We start from the raw sequence: 23,823 nt of genomic DNA, 5'->3' as shown, positions 1-23,823 counted from the left end.
CGTGCGGAAATTTGCCTTTAGCCAGCGGGTGGTTGGTTGGTGGAACAGACTTCCATCCCTTGTGGTGGAGGTTGATAGCCTAAATAAGTTTAAGGCTCAGCTGGACAGGTATTTTGAATGAACAGAGGGGTGAAGTGGAAGTGGGTTTTTTTTTTTTTTTTTTTTGGCTGATGCTGCATAAGCTTGCTTTCTTGCATCAAATGCCTCTACTAATGCTAATGCTAATACCTATGCCGAAATTGAAGAAATTCTCTGGAATTCAAATACAGAAGTTTATAAAACTGATTAAAATAATACATAATATATAAATGTACAGGATTACACATGTACTTCAACTGTGGTAACTGCTTTGTTAAGTCATTAGTGACTTAACAAAAACCACTCACTGACAAGCATCCAGTGACAAGGTGGTGTTTTCTGCCCAGTATTCACTGTTACTTTTTTATTTTTTAATTGATCCCAGAGTAGGTCTCGAGCCTGGCAGAAGAGTTCTAAATCACCCTAAGGATGAAAATAAAATGGAGAATTCACAACAGTTGTCCTAAATGCAGATTTTCCAATTCTGTAAAGTGTATGATAATGAAATATGACTATTTTAAATTGAAATCTCTTACCTTAAATTCAATTTTGGTACCTGGAGAAGGTGAAGATGTTACTTGTTCCCAGATTTCTGATTCGGGTTCTAGCAGCTTTTCATCACTGGCACCTTTTTTAAGAGGTGGAGGCACTTTTTTAGGACTGCCAGCAGTATGAACACCTTAGAATAAAAATAAAACACTTAATATATATAATTTGGATTCTTTCAATTATATAAGCTTAATATCACTCAAGTCTTGTTTTTTTCTATTTTTATTGGAAACACACACACACACAATTGACAAATTGCAGAAATACTACATGCACTTTTCACCCCACAGTACACTAAACAAAGTGAGATGAAAATTGCTGATATCAAAAAATTATAAAAAAAATTCAAAAAATGATTTTGTTTTAAAAATCAAGATATGGATTACCAAAAATCTGGTAAAATGATTTTTCAGGATTAGCAATCTTGCAATTCACTGTGTTTCTTAGAGATTTCAAGAATGAATACCACATGGAGTAGTGCAATTTTGGCAATATATCTTAAAGTGCAAACTCTAAGTGTCATGCACTAATGAAAAAACTCTGAGGTCTATTCCTCCAGAGCATAGACAAGAACTCTAAAGCTCAACAAGTGATTTTGTACCCTATTCTTCAACCTAATAAATTAAACTCAATAACAACAATAATTACTTTTGAAAAATCAAACACATCTAACATTTACATGATTTAAATCTGATCGGTGTTGAAAACATTGGCTTGGACTAAAAGCAGAACTGCTCAGCCAGATGAAGTGCAGCACAAATTCAAAATTAAAATACAATAATCTTGGAGACAACCACATTTGTCCTATTAGTAAAGATTTTATTTCTTTTATAAAATGACTAGAAAACCATTCTTAAAAAAATCAGTTTAAGCACATGGTGATATCATTTTCTAATATAACAGGAACAACTGACTTAGAATAAGCAGTTGCCAATCAGATCCTCTCCCAGCAACCTCAGCACACACACTCTTACAAAGATCACCAATAACACATCTACAGACTATAAATTGACAACCCCTTCAAGCCTGGGAACAAGGCTCTGTTCTTCATGCTATCTTCCTGGATCTGAAAGCTGCCTTTCACTCAATACAGATTAATCCTCTCATGTGCCTCTTGGAGAACTACTATGGTTTTACAGGTAATGTCGCTAAGCTCCTCAGAAGTCTACTCACCAAGAGATTTTTCACCTTTCAGCAAGGGAATCGCTGCATCACCAAGCAGGTGGAAGTCAGCATACCCCAAGGTGGATGTTTTCAGCAGTGCTATTTTCAGCAATATTTCTACCACTAATGAATGAGTTACCTGCATTTATAGCCTATGCTGACGATATCATATGCTATCTATCAAGCCCTGCTAGCACCTCATCAGATCGGACAAAGAATCTACTGAAGTCTGTTACCCTCAACAAATATCTGTCCTGTAAATAATTGGTTCAACTGTTGATGATCCTGCTCAGGTGGCTAACAAACTAAATGAGTATTTTGCATCTACATTCACATATGAGGAGTTATTCAGGGATGGAAATTCCAGAGGCGAGCTAAACTCTGGCAGTGAGCTAGATAATTTTGAAATAACTGAGAGGAAAGTGGAAGAGAAATTGTTGAAGAAAAACATAAGGTACCTGGGGTGGATGGGATCTATCCAGTTATATTAAAGGAGGCAGCAAAGGAAGTAAGCAAGCCCTTAGCCATAATTATGAGAGCTTCCTTGGACTCAGGGGAGGTACCTATGGACTGGAGATGTGTAAATGTGACCCCAATTCACAAAGGAGGATCAAAGGGCGACACAAGTAATTATGGACCTGTTAGTTTAACTTCTGTTCCAGGGAAATTAATGGAGGCACTGGTTAAAGAAGCACTGCAGGATCATCTATACAAGACTTCAGTTATAGCTCGGACACAGCATGGTTTTTTTAAGGAGAAGTCTTGTCTGACTAATTTGATTGGATATGATGTGGTCACAAAGGAACTGGATGCAGGGAATAACTTTGATATCATATATTTGGATCTTAGAAAGGCTTTTGATACTGTTGCACATGGAAGTCTGCTGCACAAATTGCAGCAGTGCGGCATTGGAGGCAAATTGCTGCTATGGATAAAGGGATGATTGAGTGGGAGAACACAGAGTGGTAATCAATGGGCACTGCTCTTCGTGGACTAATGTTATTAGTTGAGTCCCTCAGGGTTCAGTATTGGGTCCATTGTTGTTTTCTGTATTAATAAATGATACTAATGACGATATATCAGGCTTAATGTCAAAGTTGTTGCTGCAGACAATACAAAGGTTGGCAGAGTTGTTAATGACACTAACGACAGTATGCTGCTGCAACAGGATCTAGAAAAATTAAGATGGGCTGAGAGGTGGCAAATGAAGTTTAACACTGACAAATGTAAATAAAGTACTACATATGGAAAGCAGTAACCCCAGAATAACATATCAACTCTGTGGTACTACACTGACAGTGGTAGAGAATGAAAAGGACCTGAGGGTAATTATGCAGGCAGATATGAAGTTTTCTGAGAAGTGCAGATGGTCTGCAAGAGTAGCTCATGGTGTATTGTCAATGATATAAAGGAATTTTTCTAGCAGGGATAAGGAGGCGATTATCTCCTTGTATAAGGCGATGGTTAGGCCAAACCTTGAGTACTGTATACAGGTCTGGAGGCCTCATTTTAAAAAGGATGTAGAGCTGTTGGAACAAGTACAGAGAAGGGCAACAAGATTAGTGAATGGAACAAAGGGTTGCTCTTACGAAGATGTTGTTGTTATTTGGTTTTTAGGAGCATTAGCAACTAAGGCCATGTTGCTCCGGGGATATGCGGTGGTCATTCCCTGACCTTTCCGCATCCTCCGTATTTGGTGGTGACGGGCTCGAACCCCGGTCTAATCAAGAAGCGTGTGCTACGCACTGCTGCTCCTTCCCTGCTGGCTACGGAGGCGCCGCTCTTACGAAGAAAGGCTTAAATTTTGCAGATTGCAATGTTTGGAGACTAGGCACCTGCGAGGTGATCTGATTGAGGTGTATTAAGCTTTGAATGGTTTGAGCATGCTCAATACTGATGGGATTCTTCCTCTTGCTCAGAATAATCACCCGAGAGGGCATAAATTCAAATTGAGGAAAGACAGTTGTAGGATAGATGTGCGGAAGTTTGCCTTTAGCCAGCAGGTAGTTGATTGGTGGAACAGACTTCCATCTTTTGTTGTGGAAGTTCATAGCCTAAATAAATTTAAGGCTGAGCTGGACAGGTATATCTGGAACGAATGGAGGGGTGAAATCGGAGCTTTTTTTTTTGGCGGATGCTACATAAGCTTGCTTTCTTGCATCGTGTGCCTCTACTAACGCTAATGCTAAATAAGTTGCTTTTTTGTGCTAAAACTAAACCCAGAAAAATCAAAGTATATCATCTTCTCACTGAGAGCACAAGCAGACCTCAATCCAGCACTTTCTCTGGAGGCTCTTAATTACAGAGAATCTGTTCGTCATCACTCATTCAGTTAAATTCTTAGGGGTGATAATGGATAAAAATCTGAATTATAAGGATCAAGTCCAGAAACTGCACTCAAAAGCACTAAGGGCCATCTGGGGCCTGAAACCTGACCCCTGTAGATTTCATAATAAAGAAACAGTCAGGAAATTTCACTACTTCAGCTCAATCATCGGTTATGCTATTGAAGTTTGGTCAGCAGCTCCTTTGTTCAGCCTGAAGCTGCTTTGGGGTATAGAATTCTGGGTCCTCAAGTGGGTCAACAATTGGGCTCACCTTCCCTATACAACATCAAGATCACAGCTCTGTAAAAATCTAAGCTACACCCCAGCCCAGCACTTGGCATATGTGTGGAAGATCACAATGGCACTCAATCTGTGCTCAGCAGTTGAAGACTACATCAACATCTGAGAATTCATGGGCTGGAAAAATCCTGGGTAGAGCTCTCAGAAACCCACCAGTGCTCTGCTCAAATCTCCAGAAGCTCTTGACATTCAAGCGGCACTTTCCAAACAGCATCATTGGTGCACTGAGCTCCACCAACATTGATTTTGATCTGTGGTCCAGTGATTCGGCCTACAGGGGGAAAAAAAAAACAGAGAAAATTCATATTCACATGCTGTCAGCATTCCTGCAACTGTCATTAAAACTAATACTGACTCCAAGTGAAAGATCTCCAGACTGGCTCAATCTGTTCATACTCAGATCGTACTCCACAATACGGCCCTATATCATCAATAGATCAGAAGAACCAGTTCAAATGCAATTATCTACAACTCAAAGCTGCTTAAGTTAATTTTATGTTTGGAGAAAGTGATGAATTTGCTATGATTTATGTATTCTATGCATGTTCTATGTATTATATTGTTGTTCTATTTTTAAATGGATGTATGTTCTATGCATTCAATGCAGTTTTTATATGTTTTAGCAGTTTGTACAGGGTGGCCATAATTAAAGTATTCCTATTCAGAGATCTCTGTAGCTCTAAGTAATAAGCAGAATGCCATCAAAATTAGTAAGTAAAGTATTCAATGCATGGGGAAAAGGATCCCGTGAAAAAAAAAAAAATTGTTCCAAAATCTGCCAATAGGGGGATAATATGGCGTTGTACAAGAGGAAAGACATGACAAAGTACCAACAAATAAATAGCTAAGACAAACCTTAATGAAATTACAAATTTTTATTTGCGCTCTTTGCAAAAATACAGAAAGAGAGTGAACTAAACTGCTAGGGGAAATGGTTTCACAGCTACAAACTCACTCACAGTTTACTCCCAATGGTCGATGTCACTGATGATGGAGTTGGTTTTCAATGTGATTACCATTGTTCTGGATCAGAAATTGCATTCGATGCACAGTGTGCTTGACTGCAGAATGCAACATCTCTGGAGTAATGTTCCGTACATATTGCATCATTGTCTTTTAAGACAGCCAGGTTATGGACATTTCCTCAATAGACATTGGCCTTGAGATGACTCCACAGTCAAAAATCAAATGGTGTAAGGTCAGGCGAACATGTGGCCATGAAATGGGAAACAAATGACTAATGACTCTTTCTACAGTAAAGTGATGCCGGAGAAGCTGCTGTACTGGTCGTGCGATATGAGGAGTAGCCCCATCTTGCATAAAAATTGTCTCATCCAGGCATACTCTGTGCTGCAGTTGAGGAATAATGGAACTGCTCAGCATGTGATATCTTTGTGCTGTAACGGAACAGGTTGCTGCTTCTGCTGGGTGCAATTCCTTGAAAAAGTATGGCCCTAAGATGAAATTTGAAGTCACACCACACTACATTTTTGGCGAGTGTAATGGAAATAGCATGCTGAATAGCATGCGGTGCTTCTGAAGCCCATACTCGGCAGTTTTGAGTGTTGACATTCCCATCATGATAAAGAATGTTCCATGGCCAGGCATCATCCATTTCCATTCTGGCCAAAAACGTTAGAGCAAATGCCATTCGTTTTTCAGGATCATATCTTTGCAGCTGCTGCTGGCGAATGATCTTGTATGGAGAATAGTGGATTAGTTTCCGAAGAATTTTCCACACAGTGGGATATGGGACATCCAATTGCCTCGTATCCATGGATCTGTCGACAATAGCTGTTGCAACTTCCTCTGCTACCTGAGGTGAAACAGGCTTCCTTCCTCTCCCAGGGTTAACAACAAAAGACCCAGTTTCCTCAAATTTGTTAATCATCCTTCTAACTGCCGCAGCTGATAAAGGACCTTGACGTAAGTTCTTACAGCGTCTAAATTCACGCAGAGGGGCTGCTGCATTGCATCCATTAACATAGAAGAACTTTGCAATTATAGCACTATCAGGCAGAGTGAGATGCATTGTTGACAGTAAACTTACAGAATACACTTGGAATGTTCGCGTTGTGCCTTTATAGCTCTCTGCTGCTGGGAAAATTATATTAACTCAGATTTATGTAAATTTTCTGCTCTCTTAGGTGCCTTATTTTTTAGTTTGGATTTAAAACTTCAGTGCAATTCAGTTTCTTTCTGTTTTTTTGCAGAGCACAAATAAAAATTTGTAATTTCATTAAAGTTTGTCTTAGTTATTTATTTGTTGGTACTTTGTCATGTCTTTCCTCTTGTACAGCACCATATTATCCCCTATTGGCAGATTTTTTTTTTTTTCACAGGATCCTTCTCTCCATGCCTTGAATAGTTTACTTAATAATTTTGGTGGCATTCCACTCATTACTTAGAGCTACAGAGGGCACTGAATAGGGATACTTTAATTATGGCCACCCTGTATGTAAGTAAATATAATTTCTCCAATTAGATTGTCAGATTCCTCTGGATGACTGTAACGGGAATAGTATACATGTAAAAATTTAGTGAATAAAGAATTTTATTATTATTATTATTCAGTTCCAAATCTACGATAATAAATTTCTTCAGACTCTGAAGAAAGCAAAAGCAAATTTATTACTAGGCAAAATAGCATATGACAAGGGCTGATTGAAAAATATATGGGCTATACTGTTATTCATCATCAGAGAAATATCCTGTCTTGGAATTAGTTTCTTTTTTCAAAATAGTTTTCATGGCAATCTACATGCCATTTACAATGACTCAGTGCTTCATACTGCAGGCCACTTCCAAAGCAAAGCGTTTTTCATTTCATGCTGCCTTGTGATTACCCCCCCCTTTTAAATGGCTTTATTCTTTTTTTTTTTTTTTTTTGTCCCAAATTCGGAAAACAAAATCCAAACAATTGCAGGGGGTCAATGTCCATATTATAGGGTAGGTATCTAAAGTTGTTCTGCCACTGCTCAATAGGGCCTCTTGTGCCAAATGGGGAAAGTGGGTCTTGCATTATCCCACAAATGAAACCACTGTGCCTCCTTCATTTTGGAGAATATCTCAAGCCAAATGCACTTTGAACGTATTAGCACGATAAGAACTATTTATAGTTTGATTTTCTGGAACTGACTGATGTAAAATTAGTCCTTTATCATCAAAAAACAGAATCAATATGAATCTTTTGGAAGATTGAACAGTATGGAAATTTTTTGCCAGATTGCTGCTTATTCATGGATCATGTCATATTCAAGATTCATTATGAATAACAATTGAGGATAAAAATGGGTTTTGTTCCACCTGTGATGCAAATAGACAAATTCAACTTACTTTTGCTCATCTGTAAGGTCATGCATATCCATCTGGAAGAAATGTAGAATTTAATGATATAATCGAAATATTGTGATAACCTTCAAAGGATAAAACACTTAATTTTGTTGCTAATTCTCGATGATGGCCTTCCATGTTCCTCTAACAGTTGTTCCACTCATGAAAGCTGCTTCTTTGCTGGTCTTCACCATAGCTTTATAACTTCCAAAATGTTTCCATCACTTAAACACTACAAATATTTTTGAGCCAACTGACCCAGACTACTGCACAGATTTTACCAAATGTACAGATTTTACCAAATACACTAACAACTTAAATTCCTCTGGATTTGGTGTATATAGGAATATTCAGTATATACTACATTGCAAATGAAGAGCCTCTTTTAACATCATATACTTTGCTATTTAATTAGGCTTTCCCTTTTTATATACTGGTACAATTAATGTCTTTCTCTAATCTTCTAGAACTTGTCCTTCAGAAAAAGATGCTGTGATACTACTTTCCTCCCCACCTTTTGGCATTATAAGTCTAATTTCATCTACACTTACTACCTTTTGATACTTGATATTTTCCATGGTATTTTCTCCTTCAAAAACAAAGATAACATTGTCCTCTCAGAGACAATATCCTCAGCGATGTTTTCTGTTCCTTCATTTAGCAATTCATCAAATTATTTACTCCATATTTCTAAAATATTCTTCTTTTTTTGAGCTTCACTCTTACTAATTTTGATAACCTTAGCTATTGTTTTTCCACATGCTCAGAAATTTTTGGCTACCTAAACACTAAAACATCTTTCTCTCTTCCACACATATCTTAGCTCTTGTACACTTTTCTTTATATTCCAGGAGGATTTATTAGTGTTATTTACCAAAAACTGATTATGTTTTTTTCTTTTATCTAACTTTCAGGGACCACTGCAGTATTGTGAATTTCCTGTAATTACACACCCCCTCACGTATTTCTTTTGCAGCTTTCACTACAGTTCTTTTAAATTTCTTTCATTCTTTATCTAGAGTCATGTCAGAATCAGGAATGTCATTTAACTTTTGGGCAAGAAGGTATCTATATTTAATAGTTATCAAGAAATCTGAGAATTTTTCAATATTTGTACATTTCAACACTTCTTTATACCTTTTATTCTGGAAATAATTATTTTTAATTTTTAAGTCCATTTTTAATTTGGTCAGTGCAAAATGAGTCACCGACAATGTCATATCCCTTATATCTTCAACTAGTTGTTTATGACTCTTTTCTGTAATGATATAGTAATTATGTTATTCTTATTTCTGCTTTGTTCCCTTCATGTAAACTTGTACCTATTTCTATGATCAAATATTGTTTGTAATTAAGAGTGCATGGCTTACACAAAATTCTAGTAACTTTTAATATTTATTGTTAGGTTTGCTTTTCTCTCCAAATTTTCATAAAACATTCTGTAAATATAAATAGACTAGTAAGAGAAACAAAAAGGTATTCTTACCAAGAAAGATATTGGTTCTGAAAATTGCAGTATTTGAAAATTAGGCACCTGAAGAGATCTGATTGAGGTGTCTAAGGCTTTGAATGGATTGAGTAAGCTAAATATTAATGCCATCCTTACCCTTGCTCACAAGGAGACATAAATTTAAATTAAAAAGATGGTTGCAGGATAATGTGTGGAAATTTGCCTTCAGCAGCAGGTAGTTGATTGTCGGAACAAACTTGAAAAAAAAGCCATGGGTTAGAGTTGAATTTGAAAGTGTCTGCAATTCTGCCCAGACTCAATAGGAGGGCGTATATGATGAGAGCCTTGTCGATCAATTCAGCCCTGGAGAGATTGTGCAAGGCTCAAGGGGTAGAATTTTTCTCAGCCCTGGTCTGTGCTTGTTAACAGAAGAGAATGCTTCTACAGGGATGGGATACACTTAAATAGAAAGGCAAGAATATATGCTGATGCTATTGAGGCAGAAAACTGCTAGCTTGGGGGGGGATACATGGACTAATAGATTAACAGTAGTCGCTGGCAGAGGTGTAAGTGATTCTTCCACTGCTTCTATTGAAATGAGCAGAAGCCAGGAAAACAGAGTGCAGAGGATTTCAAGAGCTGCTGGGAATCATCATGGAACAAGTAAATACATGGGCTGTGTTAGGGTAGCTAAGAATAGAAACAGGTGCATGTACACATTGTGTGTACACCAATGTTAGGAATTTGGTAAATAAATTTGATGAATTTGAGGTGTTGGTCAAAACTTCAAAGGCAGATATTGTTGGGATAAGAGAGACATGGTGTCACGCAGATGTACAGAATGCAGAACTGGAATTTGGGGAGTACAATGTGTACAATGCATAGACAGGTTAAGAAGGGAGGAGGGGGGGGGGGTTATGCTATTGGTTAAGAAACATAAGATCCAAGGAAGTACAGCCAGTCAACATGGCTAGACAGTGCAGTGTCGAGTCAGTTTGGTGTGACATAAGCACTGGGAAGGCAAAATTGAGAGTAGGAGTGTTTTATAAGCCTAATGACTCTGATGAGTATAATAAACAACTGTAGAGAGAAATAGAGTGGGCCAGTAAATCAGAGTGTCTTATAATGGGGGATTTTAATTTCCCAGATATTGACTGGAATCTGTGCATTGGTCACCCACACACTAGCAAGGTTTTTGTGGATTTATTGGATGACTGTTTTCTATAGCAGTATGTTCGGGAGGCAACTGGAGGGAGTAATACTCTTGATCTGATTATCAGTAGTGATTCTTTATGCACTAAGAATCTGCAGATAAATGAACCACTAGGTGGCAGTGATCACAGCATGCTGAAGTGGGATTTACTCAAAGAGGTGACTACCATCAGGGGTAAAGGGAAGGGTTTTTGCTTTCGTAAAGATGACTATGGTGGTCTGATACAGTAATTAAATTCTATATGGTGGGACCAACTTATGATGTTACCAACAGCAAATTCAAAATGGGAAGCATTCAAAGAATTAATCTTGGAAGCCACTACGCTTTTCATACCAGCTAAGAAATATTGTTCAAGACTGAGGCCTAAATGGATGTCAAATGAACTAATTAGACATGTGGCAGAGAAGAAAAATGCACAGGATTCATATAAATTAACAGGTGACACGGAAGCCTAGGATAGATATAAGCTGGTCTGTAACCGAGTCACAAAGGAGGTTAAGCAGAATACAAGAAATCTTTGGCAAAAAAAAATCGATGCAAAAAAAAACAGCAAAGAGTTCTTTACCTATGTAAACTCTAGAAGGAAGGGGATGAATCAGATTGGTCCACTTGATATCGATGGTTCAACTGTTGATGATCCTGCTCAGGAAGGTAACAAACTAAATGAATATTTTGCATCTACATTCACACATGGGGAGTTATTCAGGCAGGGGAATGCCAGAGGTGTAGTAAACTCTGGCAGTAAGGTAGGTAGTTAGTTATTTGGCTTTTAGGAGTATTAGCAACTAAGGCCATATTGCTCCGGGACATGCGGTGGTCATTCCCTGACCTTTCCGCATCCTCCGTATTTGGGCAGTAAGGTAGATAATTTTGTCATAACTGAGAGTAAAGTGGAGGAAAAACTGTTGAAGATAAACATAAGAAAGGCACCTGAGGTGGATGGGATCTATCCAGTTATATTAAATGAGGCAGCAAGGGAACTCAGCAAACTCTTAGCCATAATTATGAGAGCTTCCTTAGACCCAGGGGAGGTACCACTGGACTGGATATGTGCAAATGTGACCCCAAATCACAAAGGAGGATCAGAGGGCAACACAAGTAATTATAGACCTGTTAGTTTAACTTCTGTTCCAGGGAAATGAATGGAGGCACTGGTTAAAGAAGCACTGCATGATCATCTAGACAAGACTTCAGTTATAGCTTGGACACGGCATGGGTTTGTTAAGGGGAAGTCTTGTCTGACCAGTTTGATTGGATACTATGATGTGGTCACAAAAGAACTGGAATCAAAGAATAATTTTGATATCATATATTTGGCTCTTAGAAAGGCTTTTGATACTGTTGCACATGGAAGACTGCTGCACAAATTGGAACAGTGTGGCATTGGAGGGAAATTGCTGCTATGGATAAAAAGATGGCTGAGTGGGAGAAGACAGAGTTGTAATCAATGGACACTGCTCTTAGTGGACTAATGCTATTAATGGAGTCCCCCAAGGTTCGGTGTTGCGTCCATTGTTGTTTTCTGTATTTATTAATAATATTGATGATGATAAATCAGACTTAATGTCCAAGTTTGCAGATGATATGAAGTTTGGCAGGGTTGTTAATGATGCTGCTGCAACGGGATCTAGAAAAGTTGAGCAGGTGGGTTGAGAGGTGGCAACCGAAGTTTAACATTGACAAATGTAAAGTACTGCATATGGGAGGCAGTAACCCCATAGTAATGTATCAACTGTGTGGTATTACACTGACATTGGTAGAGAGTGAAAAGGACCTTGGGGTAACTGTGCAGGCAGATATGAAGTTTTCTGAGCAGTGCAGATGGTCTGCAAGGGTAGCTAATGGTGTCTTGTCAATGATATACAGGAATTTTTCTAGCATGGATAAGGTGATTATCCCCTTGTAAGGTAATGGTCAGGCCACACCTTGAGTACTGTATACGGGTCTGGAGGCCTCATTTTAAGAAGGATGTAGAGCTGTTGTAGTGAGCAGAGAAAAGGACAACAAGATTAGTGAATTGAACAAAGGGTTGCTCTTATAAAGAAAGGTTTAAGTTTTGCAAATTACTGTGTCCGGAGACTAGGCACCTGCGAGGTTATCTGATTGAGGTGTATAAAGCCTTGAATGGTTAGAGCACGCTCAATGCTGATGGGATTCTTCCTCTTGCTCAGAATAATTGCCTGATAGAGCATAAATTCAAATTGAAGAAAGACAGTTGTAGGACAGATGTGTGGAAGTTTGCCTTTAGCCAGCTGGTGCGTGATTGCTGGAACAAACTTCCATCTGCCATTGTAGAAGTTGATAGCTTAAATAGATTCAAGGCAGAACTGGACAAACATTTGGAGCGAGTGGATGGATGAAATGGGGTGTGTGTGTGTGTGTGTGTGTGTGTGTGTGTGTGTGTGTGTGTGTGTGTGTGTGTGTGTGTGTGTGGGTTTTTGACCTACACCTATATAAGTTTGCTTTCTTGATCAGGTGCCTTTGCTAATGCTAACTTCCATCTCTTGTTATGGAAGTGAGTAATTCGAATAAAGCTCATGCTGATTATCTTAATTATCACAAATAAGCTTGCTTCCTTGCATTATTTGCCACTACTAATACTATTCCATTGTTACTAGCCTCTATTATTCTCTTTATCAAAGATTTCTCTATATCCTCTTTTCAAGAAGCAGTGACGGCCAATATGCACATAAAAATTTTTGTCACCTAACTTTCCATCTTAAATATTGCCCTTGTAACTTTACTGGCTAATGTTTCCTAAACAAACTTTCTTCTAATGTTTTAAAAGTCTTGGTAAACCTTATTTGTATTGTAACTTACTTTCAAGATAACTTTCAAGATAAATCAGTTTATAATTATTATTTAGCCACGCCCTTTTATTCATCTTCTTGGTTTCTGTGATAACAGTTTTTTTGATATCACATTGACTTAGTTCTGCTAATCACACTTCTTTGTCATATTAAATATTAATATATATATATTAATATTTAATATTTTATATATATAATATGACAACCTATATATAGGTTGTCATATTAAATAAATTTATCATAATAAATAATACTAAAAAGAGCATAATGTTTTAATGGTGATGAACATAATTGAATGATTTTTACAATTGATTATTTCAATAATCAAAATAATCAATTATGTGCTAATTAATCAATTATGAAATTGACAAGAAGAAACTGAAACCACACATGCACGCCAAGTTATAACAGAAAAAGCTGACAGGTGGAAATGTAAAGAGCACAAGGTGCCAAAATTAGTAGAGAAAGGATAGAAATAAAGAGAAGTATTTAGGGCAGATGAAAAGGAAAGAAGGAGAAAAAACCTAAGTGATACTTTAAATTATATGAAATTAAAAGCGAATCAGAAAGAAAATTAGATAAAATGAAGTTATAGAGGAAAAATAAAAATAAATCATTAATATAAATGATTATAATACACTTCCAATTGGCTTTCTAATTCAGCTTTTAATTTTGTATAATTTAAAGTATCGATTAGATTTTTTTCGCCTTCTTTTCCTTTTATCAACCCAAATTACTTCCCTTTCTTTCTATCCTTTCTCTACTTGTTTTGGCCCCTTGTGTTCTTTACATTTCTATCTGTCAGCTTTCTCTCTTGCTTAATTATTATAACTTTGCCAATATACTTTTGTATCCTTTGGTGCTGCTTTGTGCACCCAGGTACATTTGCCATATACCCTTCATACTATAACTAAATACTTATATATCCCCATTTTTTCCATATTATATGGTGTTACTATAAACTTAAAATTCTAAACTTTATATTTATATATATAGAGGAGAATGGAACTACTATTGCCAGTGTGGCAAAGCACTTCAGTTTTGACATCAGATTAAATTTCTCCACTACCGTTGATTTCTTTCTTTCTTTCTTCTTCAGTTTTCTAATTTTCAATTTCATAATAAACTAATTTGCACATAATTATTTCAGTTATGACCATCGCATTCCTTTGCATAAAAAGCAGGAATCATTTTCTCAATACTTTGTGTAAGAAAATTAAATCTAGAAATATAAAAAAAGAATTCCTGCTTTACTCCTTTACAGTCAAAGATGAGGTTGCTGTGCCCTGAGCCATCATTCCAGCTCATCCTAAAGATCTTCTACATGATTCATCCAGTAATTCATGCTGACCAAACCAATTCTACAATTTTACACTTTTGAAACCAAGTCTTTACATTTCCATTATCATATACCCACGTCATATTAAATAAATTTATCATAATAAATAATACTAAAAAGAGCATAATGTTTTAATGGTGATGAACATAATTGAATGATTTTTACAACATTCCACAGAACTGAAATAATGTAGATAGGAGAAAATTATCAAAATGTAAACTTAAGACACATTTGTAAGAGTTAAAAGCACTTCAATCATGCTCCCAGTCCAAAACACAAGTTTCCTCAATACCACAATGCTTCCATTCCTTGTCTAAACTTCTTTGTTGGAACAGTGAACTTCAGTGAATAGCATGACTCTTTACTCCACAGACTCTCATTTCACCATTTAGAATTCCAAGATAATCTACTGGATCATTCCTTGATTCAGTAAGATCAATTCCCTATTGTCTTGTTTCTTCATCTTTTCACTACATTCAATTAAATGGATTTTGGGGGCATAAAATGACTAATATTGTATATAACCAAACCTTCCAAATGCCATAGGTGCTACACCATAACCAACAGTGGCTGCTACTAATATCTGTGGTGCTTCATTCATTCATCCATACTTCTCATGTATATAGAGCTGTTCCTACTTTGTAACAGCTAGTCAGATGCTACTTTGATAGTTTCAGATAGGTATTTCAAATACTTCTGAGAATAGTGTATTCAAAATTACATTTAAGGCAACAAAAGAAGGTCAAAATTTTGTCAATAAAAATATTTCACACATTACAAAACCTTACTTTTATTATGCAAAAACAAATTATTAATCTTAATTAACTTTATCTTTGAGAAATGTTCTTCAACTAAACATTTAATTAACAATAGGTCATACATCATCACTTCATTCATGTTAACTATATTCAAACGAATACCTAAGATAACCAACAAAATAAATTCAAAAACTACTTAGGTATACCAGGTGCACTAAACTGTGATATACAGCTTTCCATATATTTTCCAATTTTGATATTTGAATATTCTGAAATGTCTTCTTCCAACGATGTCAGACAACTCTCTTCCATTTGTTCTGCTTGAAAGGTAATACCCGTGTCTTCCTGAAAATCTAATTAAAAAAATTTAAAATAGCAAATTAAAATAATACACAGTTTAATAAAGCAGCACATTTTAATTTGTCTTGTTAGATAAACCTCAATTTTAAAAAAGGATTAAATCTTATATTTTTAAATTCCAGCTGTTTCATTCACATCAACATTACAAATGAGAATTAGTCAGACAGTCAAAGTGTTTCTTTCCTCTCACTCACCCCAACCATTTCACATGCACAGACAAAGAGTGACCCAAACTGAAGACATCTTTAAGAATTTCTCCAGTCTCCAATAGCACTTAAACCCAAACTTCTACAAATGAGTGTGCCAAATAGCAAAATGGCAAAGGGCTCTTGATGTAGCAATATTCTCTGGTTCTTGCTGTTAAAATCCCTTGTCATCTTACTATCATCTGCAAACTGTGTTATGGAACTTGTAATCACCATCAATATCATTAATTAAATTAGAAATAAGCAAGGTTCCTAGGCCAGTTCTTGCTCTTAACACAGGTCTATTCAACATTTATAACCACATTTTATCTTCTAGCTAATTATCCTGTTATCCACTGTAACACACCCTACCTCATTATGCGATAGTAAGCAAGTAAGACTAAAGAGAGAGGGAGAAAGGGAAGGTAGGTAGGTAGGTAGACAATTAAGTAAGTATTTTATAAAAATGTAAGAAGTTTTTTATGAATGAAAAACTATAAACTTAGGTGAATCACACTGATATGCAGGATACAACAATTCAAATACAGTGGTGCTCAAAAAAAACTGCATCATTTGCAAAATTCATCACATTTCTGTGAAATCTGGCAATATATGTTTTGTAATAGCATTACACTATTGCATCATCCATTTCTAGCAGCACACTCTCAATTAGATGATGTCACATAAAATCTAAGGAAGTGCATCCAGTTGACATAGATGGACAGTGCAATGTTGAGTCAATTTGGTGTAACATAAGCACTGGGAAAGCAAAAAAGGCAGTAGGAGTGTGTTATAGGCCTAATGACTCTAATGAGTACAATGAATAATTGCACAGAGAAATAGAGCAGGCCAGTAAATCAGAATGTGTTATAATGGGGAAATTTTACTTTCCAGATAAAATATACAAGCAGATATTTGGGTTACCAATGGGGCTTAGCTTGAGTGGATTGGTTGCTGAAATTTATCTGAATAAGATCGAGCAGGTATACTTAATGCCACGTCTCCCCTCCCAAATATAACATTTCACGGTAGATATCTTGATGGTATCTTAATAATTACTAATAGACATATAGTACAGAAGGTCCCGGATACATTTAATAACATTCATAATCGACTAAAGTTCACTCTATAAATGGAAATTCCGCCACAAATCCATAAATTTTCTAAATTTTACTTTAACCAGGGTTAATGAAAACATATATTTTTAAAATTTATAGGAAGCCAATGAATATTGGGAAATTTTTGCACCGCTCGAACTACCATCCTTTCACATATAAAAGGAGCATTATTTTTAATCAGTTTCATAATGCATATAGATACAGCTCTACTCAAGAATCCCTATTGGATGAGCTTATGGAACTGACAAAAAGATTTTTAAATAGGGGTTATTCATTAGGTACCATTATGCAGATTAGTCAACAGGCGAAATATAAATTGGAGACAAAGACAACAAATGACAGGGCTGATCATAAACATTTTATTAAAGTTCCGTATATACAGCATTGGTATAGACAATTTATTAACATATTTAAGAACACTGAATTTAAAATTGTTGCACAACCCATGAGTAAGCTCCATGCCATCTTGAAACATAGGGTGTATGTAGTTCCTACCATGAAAGCTCACAATATTGTTTACAATATTTCATGTGGTGGGTGCAATTCTGCTTATATTGGCTCAACCCAAAATTTACTTTCGGTAAGGATACAGCAGCATGTGGCATCAGTTAGGGCAGGTAGGACAGGTGCCTCTGAGCTTGCATTTCATGCAATCACTGATGGATATGTGTTCCTTTTTAATGAATCGAAAGTTCTTAATAAAGAGCTTGAATATTTTAAATTATTAATTGCTGAAACATTAGAAATGAGATTCTATTAATATACTCAGACCTTATAATATATCGGACTCGTGGATGCTTACATGCATGCATGAATTAATTCATACATTGGTCTATATCAGGCCTGGGCAAACTGTTTGGCTGAAGGGCCACATTAGGAATTCAAAAAGAAGGCGGGCCGCACGTAAAATACTATTTTTAGATATATATTATTTGTTATCATGAAGAAGAAATATAACATAAAAAAATATATTCTCTTTGATGGGACATCCAAGAATTTAATGAGATGAATGGAACTGTTTTACATCTTTTAACATTTTTTTTTTTAATTTTGGGTGTTAATTTTGTAGTTGAAATTCTTAAAACTGCTTGTAAATGTTCATTGGTGATGCTTGATCGTAAAGAATTTTTATTTAGATTCATGATGGAAAATGTTTGTTCACATATGTAGGTTGATCAAAAAATAACCAACATTTTTTGAGAAAAATGTTGGTTATTTTTTTTTAAATTCGTTGAATTTGTCCGAATTAAAGAGTATTGTAAAATTTACAGATTTCCTCACGACGGTGAAATTCCCTTAAATCGGTATCACACTGCAGATCTATAATCTGAAGTTGTGGTTCACTCGGTGCACTATCAATTTCTGTTGAAAATGGGTTGCGCACTATTGCCAAACTTGTCTCAATTTTTCGGAAGTCGTCAAATCTTCATGAAAAGTCGTCATTCAAAGCGTTGATAATTTCACAATATTTTTCAAATTTACTTTCTGGAATCTTTAGCAACTTCATGGTTGGAAAGTAGTCTACCTTGTTAATCAATAAATGTGAAAGGAACAACTGGAGTTTTAATTGAAATCCATTCAAGCTTTTTACCATATCATGGGCGTATAAATTTTTTCCTTGTAACACGGTGTTGAAAGTATTTAAGTGTGTCACGTTCAGGGTAAACGCAAATTCACAAATCCAGTTATTATCTGTTAATTCGGGAAAGTCCATAATATTTTTCAGTTTTAAAAATAGAATGATGTCATCTTTAAGATCCCCATACTCGCCGAAGAACTTTTCCTAAGCTAAGCCATCGAATTTGGCTATGATAAGGAATATGTGTACTCGGATTCAATATCTTGAAGAAAATTAATGAATTGTCTGTGTTTCAGGCCCCTCGATCGTATTAAATTTACTAGTTTAATAATACAAGATGTGACATGTTCAACTTTTAACACATTTTTATATAATACTTGTTGATGTATAATACAATGAATTGTAATTAAATTATAATCAGGATAATTTTCACAAATTTTATCCTGGATTTTCTTTAACGCTCCAACATTTTTACCTGTCAAACTTGGTGCTCCGTCAGTTGTTACGCTTACCATTTTGTTCCATTGTAAATTATATTTTGTTAAGCATTTTTCAATTTTTTCAAATATATCAGCTCCCGTTGTTTGGTCTTTAAGAGATTCCATTGAATCTCTTAAAGACCAAACGTATTGAAGAGAAGCTCTTCAATAATTTCAAAATTAGAGGTACATCCACGTATGAAAATTAATAACTGCGCAGTATTCTTTTGGTCATTACTTTCGTCGAGAGCTATCGAGTACCATGTTATGGATTCTAATACTGATAATAATTGCTCGATCAAATTTGTATCGATACATTCAATTCTTCTTACTACAGTTCGCCGAGATAAACTTATATTCTCAAATTTGTGTTTAATGTCAGGACATACTTCCACAAGCTTCAGTCATACATTCTTTAATATAGTCTCCATCAGAAAAGGGCTTGTTGCTTTTTGCAATTATATGAGAAATAACAAAACTTGCCTCTACAGTAGCTTCTTGTTCCTTAGTTAGCCACGTAAACACATTTTGTTGTCTAGATAAATTTTGAATCAATTCATCAGCGGTTTTCTTTTTCACTTCCGGAGTTAAATTGGCACCATATTCGGAATGTTTAGTAGTGAAATGTCTTTTAATATTGTACTCTTTCAACACTGAGACACTCTCCCGTTAGATGAGACAAATAGTCTTGTTATTTACGTTAGCAAAAAAATATTTTGTGTTCCACTCTTCATTGAAGACACGATGCTCTTGTTGAATTTTTCATTTTTTATTCATTTTTAAAAGGGCGTAAATATTATTTTTATCGCTACTCGCACCAAGATGATAACCAAAGATAACACAAAAAAACTAACTGCAAGAAGACCGTCAGAGAAAACAGATTGGAACTGCGGCCGGTCAGCAGTCCTATCCTATTACTCTGCCACCGCAACAAAGCCATTGTCGTCATCACCAGTTGTCTGTTACCGTAGTTTCGTGCAGTTAGTTTATAATCGCAAATTATACCGTTAGAAAAGCACCCATTGGTCGCTCCGGTTTGCGCACAATTTCAAATTCTATCTCAATTTGAACAGTACAGAGAGGATAAAACAATTTACAAGTCGACAAATTCTATAATGTATTACATATACAAATTTATTTTTCAACAAGGCATAAAATAAGTAAATATTTTTCGAAAATACAATTAAAGCTCGCGGGCCACACAAAAATGTGCGGCAGGCCGCATGCGGCCCACGGGCCATAGTTTGCCCGGGCTTGGTCTATATAAATAATGTCAGTTGTCGTTAATTTTTTATATAAAACAGGGAATCACTTTTGTACTTCTTGTGAACACGTAAAAAACCGAATAAGTTGGTCTCTTAAAAGAAGTTATACAATGATTTTAAAGTTTAAATTGTTTGTGAATTAATGGATATTTATTTGTTTCGTAGTTTTTAGGTTTTTGCGACAATTGTTTTTCAATTCTCATGGTGGCATGTGATGTTGGTTGGTTTTTTGGGGGTTGGTGGCCACCGTCTTTCCGTAATTCTTTCCAATTCACTTGGCGTGATATGAGAAACTGAAGACATGATTTTAATTAATAGCTATTTTAATTTGATTTATTTATGACTATGCACGTGGGGTAGGTTCATATTATAATAATTCGCAATTGAGTGTTGAGACAGTCCTACTAAAAAGGTATGAGGTTTCCTCTTATAATTTAAGATTATTATTATAATAATAGGACTTATTGGGCTTCATAGTCCCTTTTGATTTGAATTAATGAAACAATTAGATAAATTATAGAATGTCTTAAAATACCGTGTGATTGGACTAGGTTTCAATAGCTAAAGCTTAATTTATGGTACTCACCTTGGACGATCTGCAGATGTTATTTGGGTGAATGAATGACTAAATTTTTTTGGGTTTGGGTAATTTAAAGTTAAATAGATTGATTGGTAAGTTTACGGGATGAGAATAAATTAAAAACGGAATTTAAAATATGTGCAAGGAAGCAGAAGTGCACAACTCCATCCCTGGTTGTCATGGAGAATTAATTAATTAAGAACTCTAAAATATGTGAAACAGATGAGGCCAATAGTCATAACGGTAGACTTTCGTTTTGTTAAAAAATGTCTTCAGTTGGCCAAGTTTATGGAGAGAACGCGTGCTGTATTTTAAAGGAATTTCTATGTTCCCGTGATGCACTTTGCGACATGCGGAAATCTCAAATGTGTGAGATTCCAAACCGGGGAAAGGTTGGAGGGTTGTTTTGCATTTATGATGTTTAACTTAGAGTGGTGACGGAACCATTCTATGATGAGGGCTACGTATTGGAGAATTTTGTAACTGGTTTTTAGTTTTACTATGGTAATGGCTGAATCAACTAGGGGGGTGTGGTTGTGGGAATGTACGTGTAATGTGAGCTCGGTGCTGCATTGTCCTGTTCTGAAACTGTTATAGTGATAATATGCCCATGTATTAGAGGTTTTAGTGGAACCGAATTTAGTTGTAGTACTTCCAATATAGCAAGCATTGTAATTTTGAATTTTGAAATTTTGAATTAATGAAACAACTAAAAGGATTCAGTATAATCTATCAACAGTGGCACATTTATTATGAAAATGATCAGAAACTGGCATTCTAAACAGAAAGAAAAGAAGGAAGCAGACATCCACGAAAATCTTCTGCAGTGCAGTGCAGGAGAGATTTCTGGTCTGTTTGTGTGTCCAAAACAGAAGATACTCACTGACAGATCTCAAAACCATGGGAGGAGGATACAGGAGTAAAGACAAGTATTGCTACAGTACATAGATGCCTTTTCTCATCAGAATTAGTAGCACGTCACCCAAGAAAAAGCCACTTTTGATGCAAAAAATAATAGCCCAGTGTTTAAGGTGAGCAAAAGAGCATGCTAGTTGGTCTGAGGACCAGTGGAAATGTGTTATTTTCTCTGATAAATTAAAATTCAACTCGTATGTTTCGGATAGCCAGCAGACTGTAAGACGAAGAGAAGAATTTCATCCTGAGTATCATCTCTACAGTGAAACATTCTGCATCTCAAATGATATGTATTTCACATAGAGGTTGGTCATCTTTAATTTGTGAAGGGTGCAATTAATGCTGATGTGTAGAAGAACATTATCAAAACAAAACTGCTTCAGACAATAAGTGATTATTATGGAGATGGTGCCAATTGCACTTTTCATGATGACTGCAGCATGTTATAGAGCCAAAACCATAAGTACTAATTCATAAAAATTGGAAAAGTTTTAAATTTATGAAACATCACACTCTTGCTTAAAGAAATGTAATTTATTTTGCTTTCTTTACTGTCCAAAGGTGTAAAAATGGCTGAAGGATAAATAAATTTACACAATAAGAACAGTTCTAAAAACAGTCGAGACCTCAATCCAATTGAAAATTTGTTGGAACAAAATGGGTGTTTCAGCAATGAAACAAAACCAAAAACATTTAGATAGCTGCAGGAAACATTAATTCATTTTGGGTTTGGGTAATTTAAAGTTAAATAGATTGATTGGTAAGTTTACGGGATGAGAATAAATTAAAAACGGAATTTAAAATATGTGCAAGGAAGCAGAAGTGCACAACTCCATCCCTGGTTGTCATGGAGATTTGGTAGCATGAGATTTCCCAGGTATAAATTCAGGACCTTAGCAATGCCATAAAAATGTGCAGCAGTCATCAAAGCAAGGGGTGGGCCAACAAAATATTAGTGTGCATTTTGCTGTTTTTTTTTGGTTATATAGCTGCCTGTCATTCCAGTATGAGCAAAGTAATGAAAAAAAAATCAATGCTTTCATAGTTTTTTTTTATTACATGAAGCATATAAGTAACATGCTGTTATTTTGAAGTACTTATTTCATTGTATATTTACCCATATTGTATAAAAGTAAATTTTACAGAAATTAATAGTTTAATATGTATATTGTTATTACCTTATTTATATTCTTTCAGCTATTTCTAAAAAAATCAGCTACCAGTATAAGGACAAACAACCTAAAAATGAGGTGATGCAACTTTTTGAGCACTATTAAAAAAAAACAAGTTCCAATACTGACCTGCTGATTTAATTTGTAAATTATTGGGGATATTCTGAAGTTTATACAAGAATAGTTTTGTAAATTTCAAAGATAATAAAATTTGAATTATTGGGTTAGCAAATTATTGCAAAGGAAAGGGCAATTTTTGTAAAGAAATTTTATTATGGTTTTCACTTCACTAACCTGTCGGAGATTTGTTTGTATGGTCACCAAGCAACGAAACTTCTGGGTCATCTTCTAAAGCTGACTCATCTTCATCAGCAGATGGGGGAAGAAACATGCTCGTTTGACCTAAATAAGGCATATTATACAAGTAAACAAACATACAGATCAAAAATATAACTTCTGAGAATTGTGTGAAAGACATACTTGGCATAAATTAACTTTTAAATATTAGTTATGAAAAAAGACACCCAAAGAGCCACATGAATTACAGCAAAATTGTGTTTACCAAGGTTTAATCATATATAGTGAACTCTCGATTTTCCGGGATAGAGAGTAAAAAGCAAATCCCGGATAATCGATTTCCCGGTTAATTCAAAAATACAGAAGTCCCCAAAATACGTAAGAGATACATTCCGGGACTTCCTATTTAGTCAAGTTTTATGTAACTCGGGAATGATTAGTAACATATTGCCACTATATTATTATTGACAAATGTGAATTCAGCACGATACTTGTTAATGTTTGACCATTTTCATACATTCTTATTAGTTTAATTTTCTTATCCAAGTCGAT

General features: G+C 35.6%; 1 protein-coding gene across 1 annotated transcript in view; it reads right to left on the bottom strand.

Moving 5' to 3' along the window:
- htt (huntingtin) overlaps window positions 1-23,823 on the bottom strand; it is a 688,215-nt gene that overhangs the window by 536,312 nt on the left and 128,080 nt on the right. The window contains exons 9-11 of the mRNA XM_090385445.1: window positions 23,269-23,376; window positions 15,528-15,674; window positions 615-757 (exon numbers count right to left, since the gene is read on the bottom strand). Coding sequence (XP_090241571.1) covers window positions 615-757; window positions 15,528-15,674; window positions 23,269-23,376 — 398 coding nt within the window. The remainder of the gene's footprint in view (window positions 1-614; window positions 758-15,527; window positions 15,675-23,268; window positions 23,377-23,823) is intronic.

Source organism: Mastigoproctus giganteus, chromosome 11 (assembly GCF_048544385.1).
Source record: "Mastigoproctus giganteus isolate SK-2022 chromosome 11, ASM4854438v1, whole genome shotgun sequence".
Lineage (NCBI taxonomy): Eukaryota > Metazoa > Arthropoda > Arachnida > Uropygi > Thelyphonidae > Mastigoproctus > Mastigoproctus giganteus.
This window is presented reverse-complemented; position numbering and strand designations above follow the sequence as displayed.